This window comes from Thalia democratica, chromosome 4 (assembly GCF_965202585.1).
Source record: "Thalia democratica chromosome 4, ktThaDemo2.hap1.1, whole genome shotgun sequence".
NCBI lineage: Eukaryota > Metazoa > Chordata > Thaliacea > Salpida > Salpidae > Thalia > Thalia democratica.
The window spans coordinates 37,639,851-37,658,866 of NC_139168.1; the positions used below are offsets into that span (position 1 = coordinate 37,639,851).

The following is a 19,016-nucleotide window of genomic DNA, read 5'->3' on the forward strand; positions in this document are numbered from 1 at the left end:
ATCTTTAATTGGCACAGTATGATATATGTTTGCATGAAGTAAGACTTTTGTAAAGCCGTCAGTTCAGCCTGTTTTTGTGTACTGAGAAAACAAGTAGAATTTGGTCAGCTTAAATGCTTTTGTTTTCTTTATATTAATAAGTCAAATACTATCGAAATACGGCTTTCCGCTGAACAGAAAAGTAGGCTTTGTAAGCTCAAGTGGTTTATTTTTATGCGATGCTTGTTAACTTACTGGTCATTTCGAAAGTAAATTTACATGGTGTTATGTTATATTATCAAGTATGATAAAAGTAAAGCTAAATTTTTTGATATTTGTTAGTAGTTTAATTTAAAATTTTTGTAAAACATTAGTTACAAGCATATCTATAAGACAGATTAGTATTTTTAAACAATATAAACATTTATAATAAAGTGTCTTAAAATTTCAATTTTGAGTAATTATGTTAAATTCAAATGAAAGAAACGTGTTTATAATCGCAAAAAAAAAGTCAAAATACGTTTTTTGTATGTTAGTACTTTATGTGAAAAATAAAATATAATATGAACCTGTTTTTTTCAGGAGACTTTAACTTTATTTAAGAAATTTGTCTGTTCTTTATAAATATTTCAATTTATGCTTTACTAGAGTTTTTATTTAAAGAAAGTTATTGACTACATTATAATCTCAAAATATGTTAAATGCTTCAAAACTTTTTTATAATATATTAAAGTAGTTTTTTAGGTATTATTAATCGAAATCACAAATTTATATCATAATAATGAACATCAGGAATATCGGTGTTCAAACAAAAGCTTGTGATTTGCCGGTTAAAAATGAATTCGAGGATGACGATAAACCGATTATTCACGTGCCTTGTGCTTCTCCTGCATTTTCTAACAACAGCAACAAAATGTTACCTGTTAAGCTGAGCACAAAAGTGGTAGAAAAAAGTGAACAAGGTAGTGAAGTTGTTTAGTATAAGCATCATCTAACTACATTCATTTAGTTTGATTTAGTTGAGTTGAAAAAATTTGAAAAAAAAAACCTTAAAAATAAATTCTTAAAGACTAAACTTAATTCCGTTATTTTTTTGTAATCCTTGAACTTCGTATGATTATCTTAAAAAATTTAAAAAAGTTATAATTTTAAGTGACAAAACAAACTAGTTTTGAGATGTAATTTTTATTTGCTTATTATTTATAAATTTACTATACCGATTTAAAACAAAAAGAAACCAAGTATGCATTATTTTAGTTTTAAAAGATAATTTGTTAATTCTTTAAAGTATATAAATTTTTAGCAAACTTAACATTCTATTATTTAATTAAGTATTTTTGAAACAACAAACATTTTTGGTAGGCTTAAACTATTTAAATATTTAAAACTATATGCTAAACGTAACTAAATTAAAAATATGTGATAAATATAAGACCAAAATTTTTATACAAAAAAAAAGCAGTTTGCTTTTAATTTTTTAAATAGTATAACTTATCAAAAGGATATAAACTAAAATTAGGTTTAACTTAAGTCCTTGCTTTAAAAAAAAACCTTAGTAAACTTTGTGTGTACATAAATACGAAAAGTATACTTAAAGGTCTAACTGATTAACATACTTCTTGGACAGCATTTTTTTTTAAAAGCTTTATTTTATTATTTTTTAGATTTATACTCCGATCCCTTACTCACCTTCCCCATACATATTAAAAGTTTATCAAAAAATTAAAATTTAATAACTAAAGTTAAAAATAACGATAAAAAAAATTAATTTTTTTCTACCTAAGCAAATATGCAAATCAGACTGACCTTTAATTATAATTGCCCATAAATACCGTATACGTATTTTGAGGATTATTTAAGTTTTATATTGCAGAAAAAATGGAACCAAATAGAAAACTTTCGTATCGAGTACCAAAAAGAATTAAACCAAAAATTTCAAATTCCATTAGAGTTAAAACTAGATGTTGCAGATTTTCTAATGACAAGGTAAGTTTGTTGTTTACATCTGAAATACTATGAGTTGGTTTTTTTTAAAAGGTTTAACTAAGTTCAAAAAAAGTAGCAACAAAATAAAATAGATTAAATAAACTTTCTAAAATATTTCAAAATATACTTTTTTCATAGTACTTTATTTTATTAATAAAAAATGTATAAAAATATGAAGCTTAAAAGTTAATAAATTTAGATAATCATTTCCTTAGGACTTATTTCTAACACAAATAGTACTTTCTGGACTACAATCAATAAACAAACCTTTTCTTTCTATTTAATAATGTTCTTTTATTGTATTTTGTTTTAAAGTGTGTACCTAAAACAATACTGTTATAATAGTGTTAAAAACTTTTATATTTATGTACTAACAACATTTTTCAAAGGCACTGTTTCTCATAGTTTGCACTTGTGCACAGTAGTGAACATAGAAAGTACTTTTCTATACATATATTTTGATGAGTGGTTTAATTTTTCCAAAATAAGTTTATATAGTACCTTAATAATTTTTCGAAATATCTATTTTATTTAGTTCTTTTAAAGTTTTAACGTGTTATTAACAAATTAAAACAGTTCTGCTATAATAGTACTAAGTTGAGTATTAAAAAGGTATATACAAAATTATCAAGATTCCATAGAAACTTTTCGGAATTTTACGCTGTGCACAGCTGATGAATATTTTGTGAGTGCCTGTTTCAAGCACTTTAGTACAGCAGTTTAAAAATGTGTTAAAGAATAACCACAGGGAAACGTCGTAAATGTTTATAAACTTGGCATTTTGAAGATTGTTGTTGATATATTCCAACGAACCCGTATAGTTGAATGCTTTTTTATCACAAACCTTTTGCAAGCGTTGTTAATTTTTAAAAGCAATCTATTTACTTCTAATATTTACAATAAAAACATTCCACGAACAGACTCCATTACCAACAGCCACAGCTAGTATGAAAAACTACAACGCAATAAAAAACAACTACATTTATACAAACTATGACAAGTTCTACATTGGAACGGATGTCAAACCTACATCAGCTCTTAGTAGCAGTCTAACTACGACTGCAGCTCCCAATATTAGTGAAAAAGAAAGAGCAATTTATTACCAATTTCTTACACAGCGCGTTCGTGCAAATACTTTCGTTTTAGAAAATAAAAACATTTTGAAAAATTTTCATACAAACTTTAAATTTTGTTTTAAGTTTACACCTATTTAAAGACTTATTGCTTTTCTTTTTTTTTTCGCAAATTCGCAGCGAAGAACTTTTAACATAGTCGTCTGTACACGTATTTTGTATAAAAATTAACATATAGAAAATGTATCGCTTAAAATGAAGTTTATTGTTGATCTTAAAACTAAAAATAATGCAATAACAACATTGTTTATAAAAAATTAAAAACATATAGCTCACCGGTCTGAGCGGAATCCGACAATATCGATCCACTTCAGCTTTACAAAAGCGAAGAAATTTTGTTAACTTTATAAATCAAATTCCAGCTACTACAAGTAAGTTAAAAAAAGCAAATACATTATTCATTAAACGCTTTCATATATACGTTAAAAATGACATTTATAAAATCGCTATACAGAGTAATTAACTCCAAAAAATGTTTTGTTATATTATAAAGTTATATACTTTTTACTTTAGAATATACAATAAAAAATCTCGACTCAGAATAAAGCAGAATATTATCACTTGAATGTTTTGTATTTTATTGTCAAAACAATGTTTAACTTCTTTGAAATAATTCGAACGAAATCCTCAGTCAAGTTATTTAAAACGAGTAAACGTTGTTTTGACAACAAAATCTAAAATTTTTAATTGATGTATTAAAGTTATACATGTAAATTTTATATAATATACTTTAAAAATGAAAAAAATATAGCAAGTATCACATTGTTGTCTTTAAGTTTATATAAAAACATTTTAGTTAATATTACTTAAAACGTTTTTTAATTTTTATAAAACTTATAACTTGTTTTTTTTTTCAGTTTCAGTGGAAAAAACACCAAAAGATGAAATAGACAGAGACGTAAGTAACTTTCTATTAAAAACAATAAATGTCTTTTACTAATATTTGCTTAAGGTTTAGTAAATATGATATAAAGATTTGACATTGCAGTTTGTTGTTGATAAAATGTTAAAAATAATCGAATTGAAACTTATTAAAACAAATTTTGCGATATTTTCCTAGTGGATATCGATGAAACACTTGGAGAAAGTTAAGGACCAAGGTGGTAAAATGTGGTACAAGAAGACAGAAAAACAAAAAGTGGTCTACTGTCCACCAGAAATTAGAACTGTTACACACGTGGAAGACATATGTTGCAAAGTACAATAAAATTTTATCATTTATTTTTACTAATCATAATTACTAAATAAGATATTTTATTACTGTGAAACCGTGTATTTTTGTCTAATAATAGCATGTTTAAAAAGTTATGTATTAAGTAAACTACTTATACAACAGAAGCTAAAACATTATTAAACAAAAAAAAGTAAATTTTTAATTGTTAAAATACTTTATGTTAGGTACTTAACAAGTATTAACCTACGTTTTATGATACTAGTGCTAAATAAATCGTATAAACTTAATAAATACTTAAGGAGTTTTTAAACAAATCGAGAGAGGAAGTTTTAGAAGAAAGTTATGAAGTTGAGCTTCTGTTTTCTCCAAAAGGACCAGTACTAAGAGAAGACAAGCATCTGACTGGTATTTGATTACAATAGAACTAGATAAACCTCTATGTAAAGTTTTGTTATTAATTTTTTCTGTTTAAATCTTTAACTGTCCCACTACATAAAATTTTACAAAATTTCGTTTAAAAATTATGTAACATTTTCTTTTTGACACCACAATAACAATAGTGTTAATAAAAACAATATAATTAAAAAATAGTTCTGCAGTAAATTTAGGATATAGGGATTAATGCTTAGATATAAAAACTCTTTCATCATTTATTACAAGATAGAATTTTTTACATAACTGTTTATGTAAGAAGTTTGAATTTTAAATAAGCTATACTTTAGTTTTGTCGGATGCCAAAGAGTTCTTACTAACTCTATAATAAAAATGTTCGCTATAAGAATATTTGTTTTTAAAGTAATGTTTAATATGTGTAAACATTAAAACAAAGCACCTTAACATTTTTAACCTTGTTTTTTTTACTATATATTTAGACGATTTTTATGTTAAAACTACTCGAAAAGGTTTTATGTTTGAAGCAAAAAAAAAAAACAACTCTTTAATGTTTTAAAGTGTAGAATTTTGAAAGACGCTAAAAATTAAAAATAATAAGTATACTTTTTTCTAAGATTAAAACAAGAACTATAATTTAGGTAAATTTTTAGAGAAAAATAGTAGTTGTAGAGTTGATTCCACTACCAAATATTTTGATAAGGTTTAGTTTTTTTAACACAAAAATTAATCAAAAAAAATTATGTTGAAAATTTGTTAAACATTAAGCACTGAACATTATCAGTGACTTATTTTAACTAAACGAAAAATAGAAATCTAAAAAGAAAATTAAATATCTAAAACAAAATATTATAATGTTATGAATATTAACTAAAAAAAACAGGCAGAAAAGAAGTCTACTTTTGCTCGCACTTAGATCCGCAAGCAGCATTGAGAAGGCTCAGGAAAGCTCAACAAAAACAAGATGATGCGCTGGTTGATGAATTAGAATTTCCTCCAAAAGTAAGCAAAATTAGTTTTTTATACTAAAATGTATTAGTATGCAGTAAAAAGCTCTGGACTAATTAAAGGTCTTATAAACTATCAATCTTTTAGTTTAAACACTAAGAGTTTACGTTTTGTATTTTTATTTTAACAGTAAATAAAATAACAATTAGGTTTGTAAACTCTACTTTTGTACTTAAACACTTAAAACAATTGTTAATTTTTTTACTAACTTAAACAAAGTATAATTGAAAAAAAAAAATTTCTTCAATTTTATACTATTAAAAAGGGTAATAAAACACTATACCAAAAACGGTTTCAATCAGCATCCTCAAGGACTTCCTCTAAAAACGGAGCAAATGTAAATTTGACCCCTGAGGTTGTTAAACAAGACGATGGATCAGAAAAAAATGTTAGTTTAAAACAAAAATTAACAATAAATTTTCGTTTATGTTTAAAAGCAATAAACTCTGAGACATTTAATATTAATCTTTTAAAAATATAAACATGCTCAGTAATACTTTTCATTTTTTAGTCATCTATAGATTTTCAGTAAAAATGTTTATTAATGTATAAAATTAGAGAAGTAATTCACTAGCTCTATAAAAAGCTAAGTTTGTTTTTGGCAAATAAGCAGTCTTTGAACTACCTGATTATTTGTTTTGAAAAAACAAAATCTTTTAATAACAGTTAGTTTTGGTGTTAAATTAAAATATCAGTAAACAAAAAATTGTTTGTCCAAGGATAGCAAGTTTAGTTTTCTGGTGTGTTTTACATGTAATTAATTTTGTCAACTTTCTTCAAATGTGATGAAGTTAAGTAAACAAACGATGTATAATTTCTTATTTTACACGTCAAAATTTAGATCTTATCTTACAAAGAGATTTATTGTTTCAGGCATTTAAATAAAATGACGTTATACTTAATACCTTAAGAATTTTAATCTTTTTTTTTAATTTAATAAGTTATCTTAGATTTTTTCGTGTTTAAATAACATAAAAAAACAGGTGTTATATTTTTGTTAACTAAAAGTTTAACAAAGCTGTTGTAATTCTAAAAATACAATTTATTTAAAATTAAAGTAGTACATAATGCCATGTTTTTAGAACTTTAACTAGTTGTAATTTTAGTCAGATACAAGCAGTAGGAGGAAGAAAGGTAAGAAGTTTTTGCTATTTGCGAACGAAAACAAACATTCAAATGATTCAAATGACTCCGGGATTGTTGATGAAATAAACAGTAATGAAAAAAAAGTGTGTTTTTATTACTTTACTAAAAAAAAAACATCAATTGTTTGATATACATAGTATATAAGTTTGTCTATTTTTGTCATTTAAATTTTTAGATATTTGTTTTTAAGTCGTACAAATTTATATTTCTTAGCAAAAAAGTTATTGTTTGAATATAAAATAGGATTATTTTTAACATTTTTAAAAAATTTTAGAAGAAAAGCATAAGTATTTTAAGTCTTAGCAACCCAGACAGAATATTTTTACTCATTTTATACAGTAAGTTATATAAAAAAATATACCAAAAAAGTACTTACTTTAGTCTATTTCTTGACCGTGGACTTTACTATATTAAAAGTTTTAGAATGTATACCTTATTACTTTTTAAATAATCTTAAAGTTTAATTATTAGCAAATGAAGTTTATTTTTAAATACTTTTTGTTTAATATGGTTTTAGCTATAAAATACTGTTGATGTTAATACTTGTGATGTACCATTTTAGTTTTACTGTTTATACTGTTATATATATATTAACTTTATAATGTGTATTTTAGTAAAGCTCTATTTCTACTTAAATATTAGACTAAAAAGGACACAAAAACAAAAAGTAAGTGTAATTCTCACAAAAGACAACCATTAAGAAAACGAATAAAAATAAAAAAACAAGTTGTTTTAATGGAAAACTGTTCGAAAAGTTTTAAGTCATCTACACAGGATTCGGTGAGATTAACAAGCACAAATATAGCTTGCAATGGATGTCAATTATTTATAAAATAATTGACTTTAGTGTTTTAAAATCAAAATGCATGCATAAACTAATTTTTAAATAAACTTAGCGATTTATTTTTAAATAAGTTGATTGATAAGTCATTTGTTTTGTTAATTTCAAAGACGCTTACTGTATTCTACCAAAGTAATTACTTAAAAAGTGTTACTTGTACTACATGAATCTTTTACACTTTTCAAATGGTAGTAATTAGTTTAACCAAATTTACTTGGTAAATAAATAGTTAGTTACCTTTATATTACTTTATGAATACTAATTTGTAATGTTTATAGATTCTAAAGTTGTACTGTATAAAACTTTATTTTAATGTTTTATACAAAAACTAAAAAAAAAACTAAAAAAATTTATCTAGAAGTTTGAGTAAACATTGATGCAAATATTTAAAACAAATAAATATAGTTGACATAGATAAACTACTGAAAACTACAATTAATACATGTTATAAAAAACAAAATTTGTATGCATCAAAAATGTCTTTAGAAATTATCAATGTTATGTAGTTTAAAGATTTATTATTAATCTGTTTTTGTGATCAGCCTATCAAACTTATAAACAATTACCAAAAATTTTAATTTTTTTAGGTAGCATACTAGTACTTTAGTTATAAATAATATAATATCTAATACATAACTATAAACGAAACTATATTCTTATTGCACAATTAAAAAAAATTACTATTACAAACAGAAAATAAAAATTAGCTGATGCTCGATTAAATTGAACACTATAGAAAATCATTTTTTGTGCGGGTGTTTTTGACTAATTTTAGTCTACAACCACATGACTCTACTGTCCTGGGCATGTCGTTAAAACGTATGAACTCGATAACCAAAGAGTTTTACGTGCACCAGACACTAGGACAAAATATTTTGAGCGTCTTTTTCTGTCGTTCAATAAACTAATATAGTTACCAAAATAACAAAACAGCAAATTTAATTCATAAAATTATTGAAATTATGCATTTTTTTTGTAGCTTAGCCTAAACAAACTGTTTTGTAAATTGTCTAAATTGTTTACTAAACTAGGAAGACGATATTGAAGTATTTGAGGAAGAAGAGGAGGAAGATGCGTTACCTCCAAAATCTGCTGCATCTTGTCCGCCTCCTAGACTTTTGCTGAAAGATCTTCAAAAAAAATCAAGATCAAGAAGAAGGTAACGTTGCTACAGCTTTTATAAAAGTTCTAAAACATTTGCATACAATTCGTGACTTTATTTATTTTCGGACTGGTATGTAAACTATCAAATTAGTTTTTGGTTGTACTAAATTTCTTCAAAATTTGATATTTTTTTAATAAATAATATAATAATAATAGATAATAAATAAACTCTATTTATACTTTTTACTGATTAAATTTTAAAGATATATAGTACAAATACTTTTTATAATAAAGTTATTGCAGTATTGCTTCATAAATCATCAACCGAAAATTGTTCAAAATTTAACTCTTACTGTGTTTTGTAAACATGTTTAGCGCTTAACTTCTGTATTATTTTTTATTTAATGAAAAAAGCTTCTTAATTTTGAAGATTTTTTCAAAGTAATTATATAGTTTAGTTTACCAAAATTGAACTAGTTTGATTTTTATATACAGACAAAGCACTGCAATAAATCTCATATCAGCTCCTAATAGTAGAAGAGTAAGTATAACTTTTTTATTCGGAACAAAACTTTTTCACTACAGAGTTTTAAAACATTAATTTATTGTATATTTATACTTTTTTATTAACTTTTCAGCTATAAATATGTTGTATACTTTGGAAGGTTTATGCAAATTTTAAATTAAAGAAGTACTAATCTTATTTCAAAAATTGTTTAGACTTTGTTTAATCTATGCGTTTGAAATAAAATTCGGAAATTTGTAGTATGTACTATAAACAGAGTTTGTGTTTTTTTCTACAAGTATTAAGAAATTTAAAATAAAAATTACAAGTATTCTCATTAAAAAAAAATAGACTCATAGTTTTAGTTTCTGATTAAAAGAAAATTTAACATAGAGACCACCGCCGCCCAAGCTAAAGTCAAGAGGAGGTGGATACAACTTCCCTGGTTGGGATGAAGTTTGTGTAGAAGTTAGGTTTGAAGGAGAGGTTTACTACGAGAACTTTCTTGAATGTAAAACTCTTCAAGTAAGTTCTATGCATCAAAGTATAAGTCTGTATGAATTATTGTGAATAGATTTTTTTTATCTAAATAAGGTTATGGTTACATGAAGAAGTTTTTTTTTAGCATAAAGTAAAAAAAGTTTATAACTGCGTGCCCCAGAAAAAATTTATATTATTTTATTCACTAACTGTTCAAAATTTAGGTTTAATTGTTTGCTAACAAAAGATTTTAGTGAAGTAACTTCACTGTTTCTTTCCTATTAACAACCCAGTTGAAGTGTGTTGATTCGTTGACACACAGAAACATATGTTGGTAGAATAAAGGAAGATTACTGTATAATTTGTTTTTATTATTTTATTCAGTTACATGAATACTAAAAAAACTGCTTTGTTTGATTTAAAAAAAACTTAAATACACAAATTTGTTGAGTTTATCTAGTTTTAGTTTTGTTTTCTAAAGAACTTTAAAAATTACTAGTTTCAACTAAAAAAAATAGCATATGTTATACTTTATGAATTTATAATATTAAAGTATGACTAAAACTTTGTTCTCGAATTATGTTATATGTAATTTATTATACAAAATTATATATGTAAAATTTACACAGTACTTAAATAACAATTTTGAACTAAATCACTTTAAACTACATTAAAAAAAAAATCATAAATAGTTTTAAGTTATTTTTAAAATAAAACTTTTTGACAGTGTAATGAATGAACAACAAATAATCTTAAAATAAATTGTACTTATCAAACAACTCTTAATTGCACTAATATGTCTAGGCTGCTCAACTAATAAGGAAATATTTTAGTAAACAACAATTTGAAAGTTTAATTTGTTTGTACACAAATTTATAATGTACACTAAACGAAAACAATCGATTACAACAGGACGTATACACGTGGATAAAGACAGAGTTAATGACTAAAGAAGTAATAGAGCCATCTTGCCAACTTATGCTTTCAATTGGTAGTAAACTATGGCCCTTAGAAGCAACCACGGCCGGGGTAGCTCTGTCTAAATTTCCATCAGTTTCTTTTACCTGTGAGATCATTGATGAGGTTTGTTTTATAAGATTGAAAAATTTAGGTCTAGTTAAATATTTGTGTTCCTTTAGGTAACTAGCATTATAGTGCTAAAAAGTGTTTTTATTTTAAGTTATGCCAAGTATGATGCTTTAAAGTTAGCTGTTATAAGAAGAAAACAAATAAACTAATATAAAACATAATTTTTCAAGTACATATGCTTAATCATAACTTTATTGTTTGTAAAAATCATAATAACTACACAGTATGGAAACGGGTGTTTTTTTTACGAGCGTTAATTTATTACGAAGGGTCATTTTTGCACGATAGTAAAAAATATATATAGAAAAAAAGTTACCGACCGAGGGTAACGGTTAGTGGTGACAGTGATAGTAAAAATAAAAATGAAAAAGAACATTAAAAAAAAAAAACAACTAATAAAAAAACCAAAAAGGAAAAAAAAAAGTTACCGACCGAGGGTAAGGGTTAGGGGTAAGAGTGATAGAAACAAAAATGTACCATCAAAAAAAATAACAGGAAAAAAATATATAAAAAATAAATTATATAAACCAAAAATATAAAATTAATTAATATGGTTAGGGGTAATAGTGATAACTAAAAAAAATTAGATAATAAAAAAAGTATTTCAACCTGTGCAAAAGCGTCTTCGTGTAAAAGTGACCCTCCGTGCAAAAGTGATACCGTGTAAAAGTGTCCCCTTGTGCACAAGTGTCACCTCGTGCAAAAGTGACACCCACCCATTCAGTACATTCGATAATCGAAAGGTTCTTTTTGCACAGGTTCTAAAACCAAAAGTTTTCATCGTCTTTTTTTGTCCTTCAATAAACTACAATAAAGTTTAGACAATAGTAAATGACTTAAACAAAATCAAGGATTACCAAAAGTCATTTTTATAACCGTCCATTTAGCAAGTATCTAAAATATAAACGCCCCTATTTAGTTAGAAATCGTCCCTTTAATTTTTATTTACCTATTTAGTTTTGCCCCTTACCAGTTACTATTTCCAAGGGGTTTAATATTGCCAACTTTGGGAAACCCTGCAAGAGAAAAAAAACAACATTTCTTATTAGAACTAGACTTAAACAAAGAAAATTTTTTTTTAAGCTTATTGATATAGTTAATAAACATTTAAATTATTATCATTTAAAGCTCTTAAACTGGGGTCAGAAAAAAACTTTAATAATTCTGATAGATATTTTTTATTTATGTATTAACTACTTAAAAGAAACTTTAAGAAAACAGATTTTTAAAATGAAGTATAACTTTTTCAAAGCTTTAGCTTTAATGAAAATACAGCATGGTAGTATTACTATTTATTGAACGACAAAAAAATACGCTCAAAAAGTTTCGTCCAAGGACCTGGTGTACAAAAAAACCTTTCGGTTATCGAGTCGCACATTAAATCAGTTTAATATCATGTCCAGGACAAAAAAAAAGTATAGATCTTACTTGTATTTGCTTTAGTACAATATTTAAAAAATGAGTTTTATGCAGTTTTCACCATTGAAGAGGAAATTAAGTATTAATTTTAGTAGTAATTAAATTACTGCTGATGTATTGTGAATAAACATTGAATTTTTATTTCAAGTAAAATAAAACTAAAATTGTCAGTTTTAAAGAAAAAGTTTGTTTTATAAAAAGTCGTTCGTAAAGCTATTTATATAACTTCGAATACCAAAATAGATTTACAAAACAAGAATTGACTTTTTTTCTTAACAGGCTAAATGGTAGCAATATTAAACAAGCTACCAAAGAAGTAAGCAATTATTTTTTTTTTCTAGTTATAGAAATTAAAAATTTTAATTCAACTTTTGTTTTAACGAAAATTTTACAGGGTGATTCATTTTCAAAGAGAAAAGAGGCGAGCTTTAGCAGGTACGCTTCAAAGTTCACACTACCTTTAAACTTTAAAGAGTTAGAATTTATGAGTCCCATGAACTACTTGATTAGATACAGCTCTGTCGAAACTGCTTGGAATGACTATTTTTCTGGAGTTTTCAAGAGCTATTTGAAAGGAAAAAAAAAGTTTGTATCCACCTCAAATTTCAATTGATTATTCAAGAACTTTTACGCGACCAAATATAAATTTAATGGAATTTAAATTGCAAAAAAATCATTAAAAATATTTTAAGTTTTTAGTGCATTTACCAAATACAAGAAAATTAGTTTTGATTTAACTGCACCACTTATCTACATTAATTTTTCTTTTTTGTAAAGTTAAGTCTAAGATTTAAATGATTAAAAGTAGATTAGGGTTGTTATTATACGATGAATCAGAAAAAAAAAAACATAAGTTGCATTTCATTAATTTCTTATCCTTTATATGACACTAAAAATTTCAATAACTGAAAAGTAAATATTTTAAAATGACACTGTTTTCATTACAAAAAAAAAAGTTTATTATTTACATTTAATGATAATGTGAAGTTTTAATAATAAAACAACAGCACACTAAACTACGAAGAAACGAGCAATGCAATGAACAAACTGTTTGAAAAATTTTCAACGCCACTCCTAAAACGAATACTACTTCTTACTGGTTTTGATCCTAAATCACGAGAAGAGGTTGACATGAACGACTTTAAAGAAGTAGATGATTTAAGTTGGAAGGAAACAGTTTCCGTGGATAGAAAAATATTTATTTGCTTCTGTGCAGTTGGTAACAGAATTATTTGCAATGAAAGTACGATGTTAGTTTTTTTCTTATAATATTTATTGTTTGTACTTATAACAATATGAACTAACAATAATTTTATTTCTGGTCTAATTTAAAAAACTAAAGTTTTATTTTTCAAAAATAAAAGAAAAATGATTGATAACATAATTACTTCTAAACTAATTTGTTTTATTTCTTTTTAAGAAATTTTTTTGATGACGGTTGTGTAGTGCAGTCCAGTGTTTATTGTATGATAGTAAAAAAAAACTTTGATGAAAAGTTTCTTCTTTTAAAGAAATTTTATAATGAATATATTTTAAGCCTAAAAGTTATTAATATAAAATTTAAGAATGTTTTATTTTGTTAAACTTATGTAAAAGTTCTATTTTTATATGTTAAATAGACTACAGATATGCGACTTAATGCCTTTTAAATGGACACCAAAGAAGCTTTTCATACTAGAATATTTAGTTTTGTTTCTTTAATGTTATAATTATATGAAAAACTATTTTTTTTATCTCAATCATGTAGTCCTACTTTAAACCGTTCGTTTTGTTTATCACTTACAGGTTATATAACAAAACAAATAATGAACTTTTAATCTCTCTCGTTTACTAGTTAATAGTTTAAAATTAGTTACAAACTTCAACTACTAAAAACAAAAAACAATTGCAATACTATCTTAAACTTTATTCTAATTTAACTAAACTAATATGCACCAGGATACGCAGTAAAAAAGTATACAAACTTTTTTTTTTATACAAAAATAAAAAGTAGTATTAAATAAACAAGCTATTAATTATTATGTACTTATAATTTAGAGACAATCTAAAAATAACATTTTAAATTTGTAAAAATGATGAAAATAACTGAAAGTCTGTTTAAATTATACCTTGTTTTACACTATATAAAATTATTAGTTTATTTCATAATTAAACTTGTTTTCATTGACCAAAAATTATTATAAACTGTTTTTGACAAAGTATTAAAAAACCGTTTATGTTTTGCTCTTATAAAACGTTTCGCCTTATTAGTTTAGAATTTAGATACAGTAGACTACCGCTTAATTACGCACTTTTTTGGTACGCACCTCGTCTTAAGTACGCACTTACCTAGAAAGACAAAAAAAATCTAAATTTTCTTAGACTTAGATTTTTTCTAAAAACTTGATCCTTAGAGTCATTTTCTGACGCTTTCCATCCATAGTTCTAAATTTCTCTAAATTTTTCTAAAATTTCTAAACATTTTTATTCAAAAACTTTCAGAAAATCTGCAAAAGAAAGGCTAGTTTTAATGTAAGATAATACAAAACTAGTTAAATACAAAAACTAGTTAAAATTTTTATAAAGTCAAAATAAACATATAAAAAGAAGCAACAACAACAAAAAACTAAAGTTGAATAAAAAATAATGAGCATCTTATTATTGTGCACTTATACTATAAATATTTCTACTGATATAAACTTTCTTACAAAAACAGTCCTGAAACGTTTTTCTTTCAAATAAAAAAAATCAAACACTTTTTAGCTAATGGAAAATTATAATAAATGTATTAACTAAACTTAGCTTGACTAGCATTATGTAGAAACTTTTTATAGAAAAAATAAATAATTTTAAAATCTATTAAAAAATTTTGCAGAGTAGAACTATGTATCAAATGTTATTTAAAATAAAAAGACTTGTTTATTTGGCTTAATTATTTGGTGGCTAGTTGTAAGAAAGAAAACAAACAACTAAATTTCATATTATACTATGTCGTCAAAAAGTACGCACTACCCGTGCTAAGTACGCACTTTTTGGTCGGGTTCAATTTGCGTACTTAAGCGGTAGTCTACCGTAACCAATAGTTTACGTTATCAAAAAAATGTTTTACAGAAGGTTGTAAATAAAGAGTTATTTTTATAACCATTGGAGACAAAACTAATTGTTCCTAAAAAAAAATAATTGATAAATATTTCTAGAGACGGAATTTATGTAGGAAGTTTAAAGCAAAAGAATCGTTATTTAGAGAAAGCTGACTTTTACAACCTAGATGATAAACTAGAAACAATAAAAATATCCTCAGAATTAAAACGCTTACTTCTTTATGTAAGAAACACATGACAAGATCTTAATTGCCTTTTCGAGATTATGCCTGTTTTAAAAATAAAGTTTATGCTTTAACAATTATTGCTTTTGATTTTTGAAGCACGAATTACTATCTTTTGATAAATAAAAAAAAACATTTCTTTTGAAATATCCGTATAACCTGTTGCTAATAGTTTTTGTTTTTAGCTATAACTAGTACAAAAAAAAATTAAATGACTGATGACTGGTAATTTGATGTCTCACAATTATTAAAAAAAAAAAGTTAAGTCTTTGGTTAATTTTTTTCTATATTTTACTTATTTCAACCTCTTTTATAAATGCTTTCAAGTTTTGTCATAACCAGTAAATTTACTAGTTTTATTGTTTACTAGACTATTTATTTTTTTAACTAGATCTACAAAAAGCTATATGGTAAAAGTTATTAGTCTAATTGTAAGAGCAAAAAGTTATGTGAAGTATTGTGGTCTGATGACCGAATTGGTGTGATCAACCCTTTTGTTAAACTTGAGCTTGTCTCGGCATACGAAAAGGCATACGGCATACGAAAGTCCAGGCTTCTGCTCTGCAGACTTTCGCCTGTGTTGATCGGTCAATAAAGATGATTTTCTCATAAAATAGTTATGTATAATTAGCAAATTGTTTTAGTTTTTTTTTACTAACTTAAAAAAAAATCGTTAGCATTAGAAAAAATTATATTATTTATAAAAAAACAGAAAAAATAATTAAATAACATTTAGCATAAACTCTAAAATATAGACTTAAATCAAAAATAAACTTTTTGAAACGTAATTAATTAGTAAGACTTGAAATTTTGCAAATACTTTTATTTTTATTTTTTTATAATACAAAAGAGCTATAGTAAAATAAGTAGTTTTAAATTATCAGGTACATTAAGGGATGTCTGAGATTTCTTAGTAAAATCTATTCCGCTGAGATGTTGAGGTTAAACTAAGGTGTAATAAAAAAAAAGTATAGGTGGTATAATTTCTTATTTCCACAATTAATAGTGTATAACTTCAAAACTTTTATGTTGCTAACTTTTACTTTTTGACGTTAAACTGTATCCATGTGGTGTACGACTCGATAACCGAAATGTTTTTTCGTACACTAGGTCTGAGGATCAAACTTTGAGCGTTTTTTTATCGCTCAATAAACAAATTGATATTATGTTTTTAAACTGGTCTGTTTATACTAAAAAATGTTAATTTGCAAGGTTCCTCTGATGATTTGACAGAACATAGTGTTTACCAAAAATTTTTACACTAGTTTGTCCAACATTGTAACTGATAGAAACAGAACAAAGTTTTTCATATGTTTTGGTGTAGCAACCCAAAAACTTAAGTTGATTACTAGCAGATTTGTTGTAAAAACGGTAGCTGAAAAGGTTTTAGAACAAACTTTTGACTTTTTAAGTTTTATTTTTTGTCTAAAATTTGTGACTACTTAATTTAGTTAACTTTTTATACTTATAACAATTAACGGATATTCATTAGCGATCTACAGTCGAGCTAACTTGTTGCTTTAAAAAAACATTTTTGAACATTGATTTTAGACGGTATTTACTACTCAAAGCTGAAAATGTCTACGTTTTCGGGAATTAACAATTTTATTTTGTTTAGTTTTTATTGAACTGTTTGTAATTTCTGTTTCATGAGTTTAGCCAACTATCAGCTAATCATGATGTTTATTCAACAGTTGAATTCAAATCCCGTAAACTAAAATACTTTGATTTAGTTAATTTTAGCACACAAATTTATAAAAAAATATAATTATATTGTTAACAGTTTATGCGCTGTCTTTATTGCTAAAAACAAGTTCTTGTTACATTTAGCATGACAAAAGTAAGTGTTCTTATAAAAAGAGTAAGTTTATCATTTAAAACATAAACTAAAGAATTTATTTCAAGTTGTACTTTATGTATGTTAAGTTGTACTTTATGTTTACTTATTGAAATATCCTTTTGCAAAAATACTTTTATTTACCTAACTTGTGACTTAAACTTGCAAAAATTTATATTTAAAAAATCTGAGGTTAAATAATTCACTCAAAAATCTTGTTTTCCTACATGGAAGACTTATATTAGCTAAAGTAAAATATTTCTCACGATTTTTTAAACTTGAAAATATTTGTATATAAGTGTTGCTATTTTTCATGATGATATATTTTTTAAATAAGAAATTGTTTGAAATAAAAAGTATTTAATACTGATTACTGTTAACGTAAATTATTAAAGTAAAATAAGAGCAAAGATTTTAATTAAGTAATATTGAATCATATCTGAAAGTTTAATGTACATAATATAAATCACATTCTATTGAGTATGAAACTTTAAATTAACTCTTGTGATATAGTCATTTTTGTAAAACGTCTCCGCATGGACCACAATTTATTCATCGTCAATTAGAACGTTTACTTAAAATATATGACTTTTTTTGTATTTGAGCAATAACTGACAATGTTTTAGATTTTTATTTTAAAAGAATAATCAGGTTTGAATTTCTAATCAAAACTAAAAAAAAAATATTTAAAAAATAACGAAAAAAAAGGATGGTGGACTATTTTTTTTCTTAAGTTACCTTCTTAAGTATTAGTAAAGGTTCAAAAATTAAGAAGACGGATTTTTAGTGGTTTTAATTTTTGGTTTGCGCCTTCAATGACCAGTTTACTGAGCTCGCCGACTTGGATTGCATAATCTTAAAACTATTGATTTATCAACTGTGGCTGTGAGTAAATAATAAATCAAAACTGAACTTTAATTTGAAGCTGCCACAATTCTTCGCACCTGCTGTTTATTTTCGCACTTATGATTTGGATTCAACAAACGAAATCAGCCAAAAAACGACCTCACTAAACTAAATTCAAATGGTAGAAACCATATTTGTAATTTACTTAGCATTGTTATATTTTAAACTGTTTTATATATTTAAAAGGTGTAAGAAAATCAGACAAACTACGTTACATACGTCTGACATGTATCTATTTTGTATTCTTAAAATTTTAGTTAACTGAATTGGAGTATTTTTTAAAAGATTCAGACTACATTAACAGATCATCAAACAAAGTTTCACTAATATTTATGAATAACTTCTGACTCATTTAGCATTAACGTGATATAACTTTAGCTCAAGTATTTTACTTTAGATATAATTTTCAAGTGATTAAATGAAAAACTTATTAGTAATAAAATTTATATTCTTCAAGTGCAGAACCAAATGTGACATAATAGATAAAAAAAAAGTCTAGCTTATATAGTTTTAACTTTACTGTAGTTCGAGTTTATTTAAAAACATTTTATCACGCGTATAAAAATTGTAAGATAGCTTTTAGTTATACAACTTTTCTATAAATTTCTTTTTTTATCATACGTAAACTATAAAAAACTCAATGCATCAAATTACTTTAAACATAAAAGTATCGTTTTATAGTAAATGTACGTTTAATTTATGTTATATTTTGTTA

General features: G+C 24.9%; 1 protein-coding gene across 2 annotated transcripts; it reads left to right on the forward strand.

Moving 5' to 3' along the window:
• Positions 1–720: 720 nt before the first annotated feature.
• LOC145834508 (uncharacterized) lies at positions 721–15,847 on the forward strand. Of its 2 annotated transcripts, XM_082941954.1 has the most exons (17): positions 721–941; positions 1,853–1,965; positions 2,886–3,086; positions 3,370–3,469; positions 3,956–3,996; positions 4,159–4,296; positions 4,572–4,677; positions 5,546–5,664; positions 5,936–6,058; positions 6,777–6,899; positions 8,689–8,816; positions 9,257–9,302; positions 9,660–9,791; positions 10,659–10,829; positions 12,649–12,839; positions 13,262–13,504; positions 15,431–15,847. In XM_082941954.1, exons 1-17 carry the CDS (start codon positions 761–763, stop codon positions 15,570–15,572), a joined length of 2,298 nt encoding a protein of 765 aa, XP_082798080.1. In that variant the 5' UTR covers positions 721–760; the 3' UTR covers positions 15,573–15,847. The 2 variants fall into 2 exon arrangements, with proteins under 2 accessions (XP_082798080.1, XP_082798081.1); XM_082941955.1 differs by lacking the exon at positions 2,886–3,086.
• Positions 15,848–19,016: the final 3,169 nt, after the last annotated feature.

What these genes read in the sequence shown, in the direction of transcription:
- LOC145834508 (XM_082941954.1), top strand. Translation starts at nt 761, where the DNA reads ATGAACATCAGGAATATCGGTGTTCAAACAAAAGCTTGTGATTTGCCG. An exon ending in ACGATGGATCAGAAAAAAAT is followed by an intron (nt 6,059 to 6,776) that starts GTTAGTTTAAAA and finishes TTGTAATTTTAG; the next exon opens with TCAGATACAAGCAGTAGGAG. An exon ending in CAGCTCCTAATAGTAGAAGA is followed by an intron (nt 9,303 to 9,659) that starts GTAAGTATAACT and finishes AATTTAACATAG; the next exon opens with AGACCACCGCCGCCCAAGCT.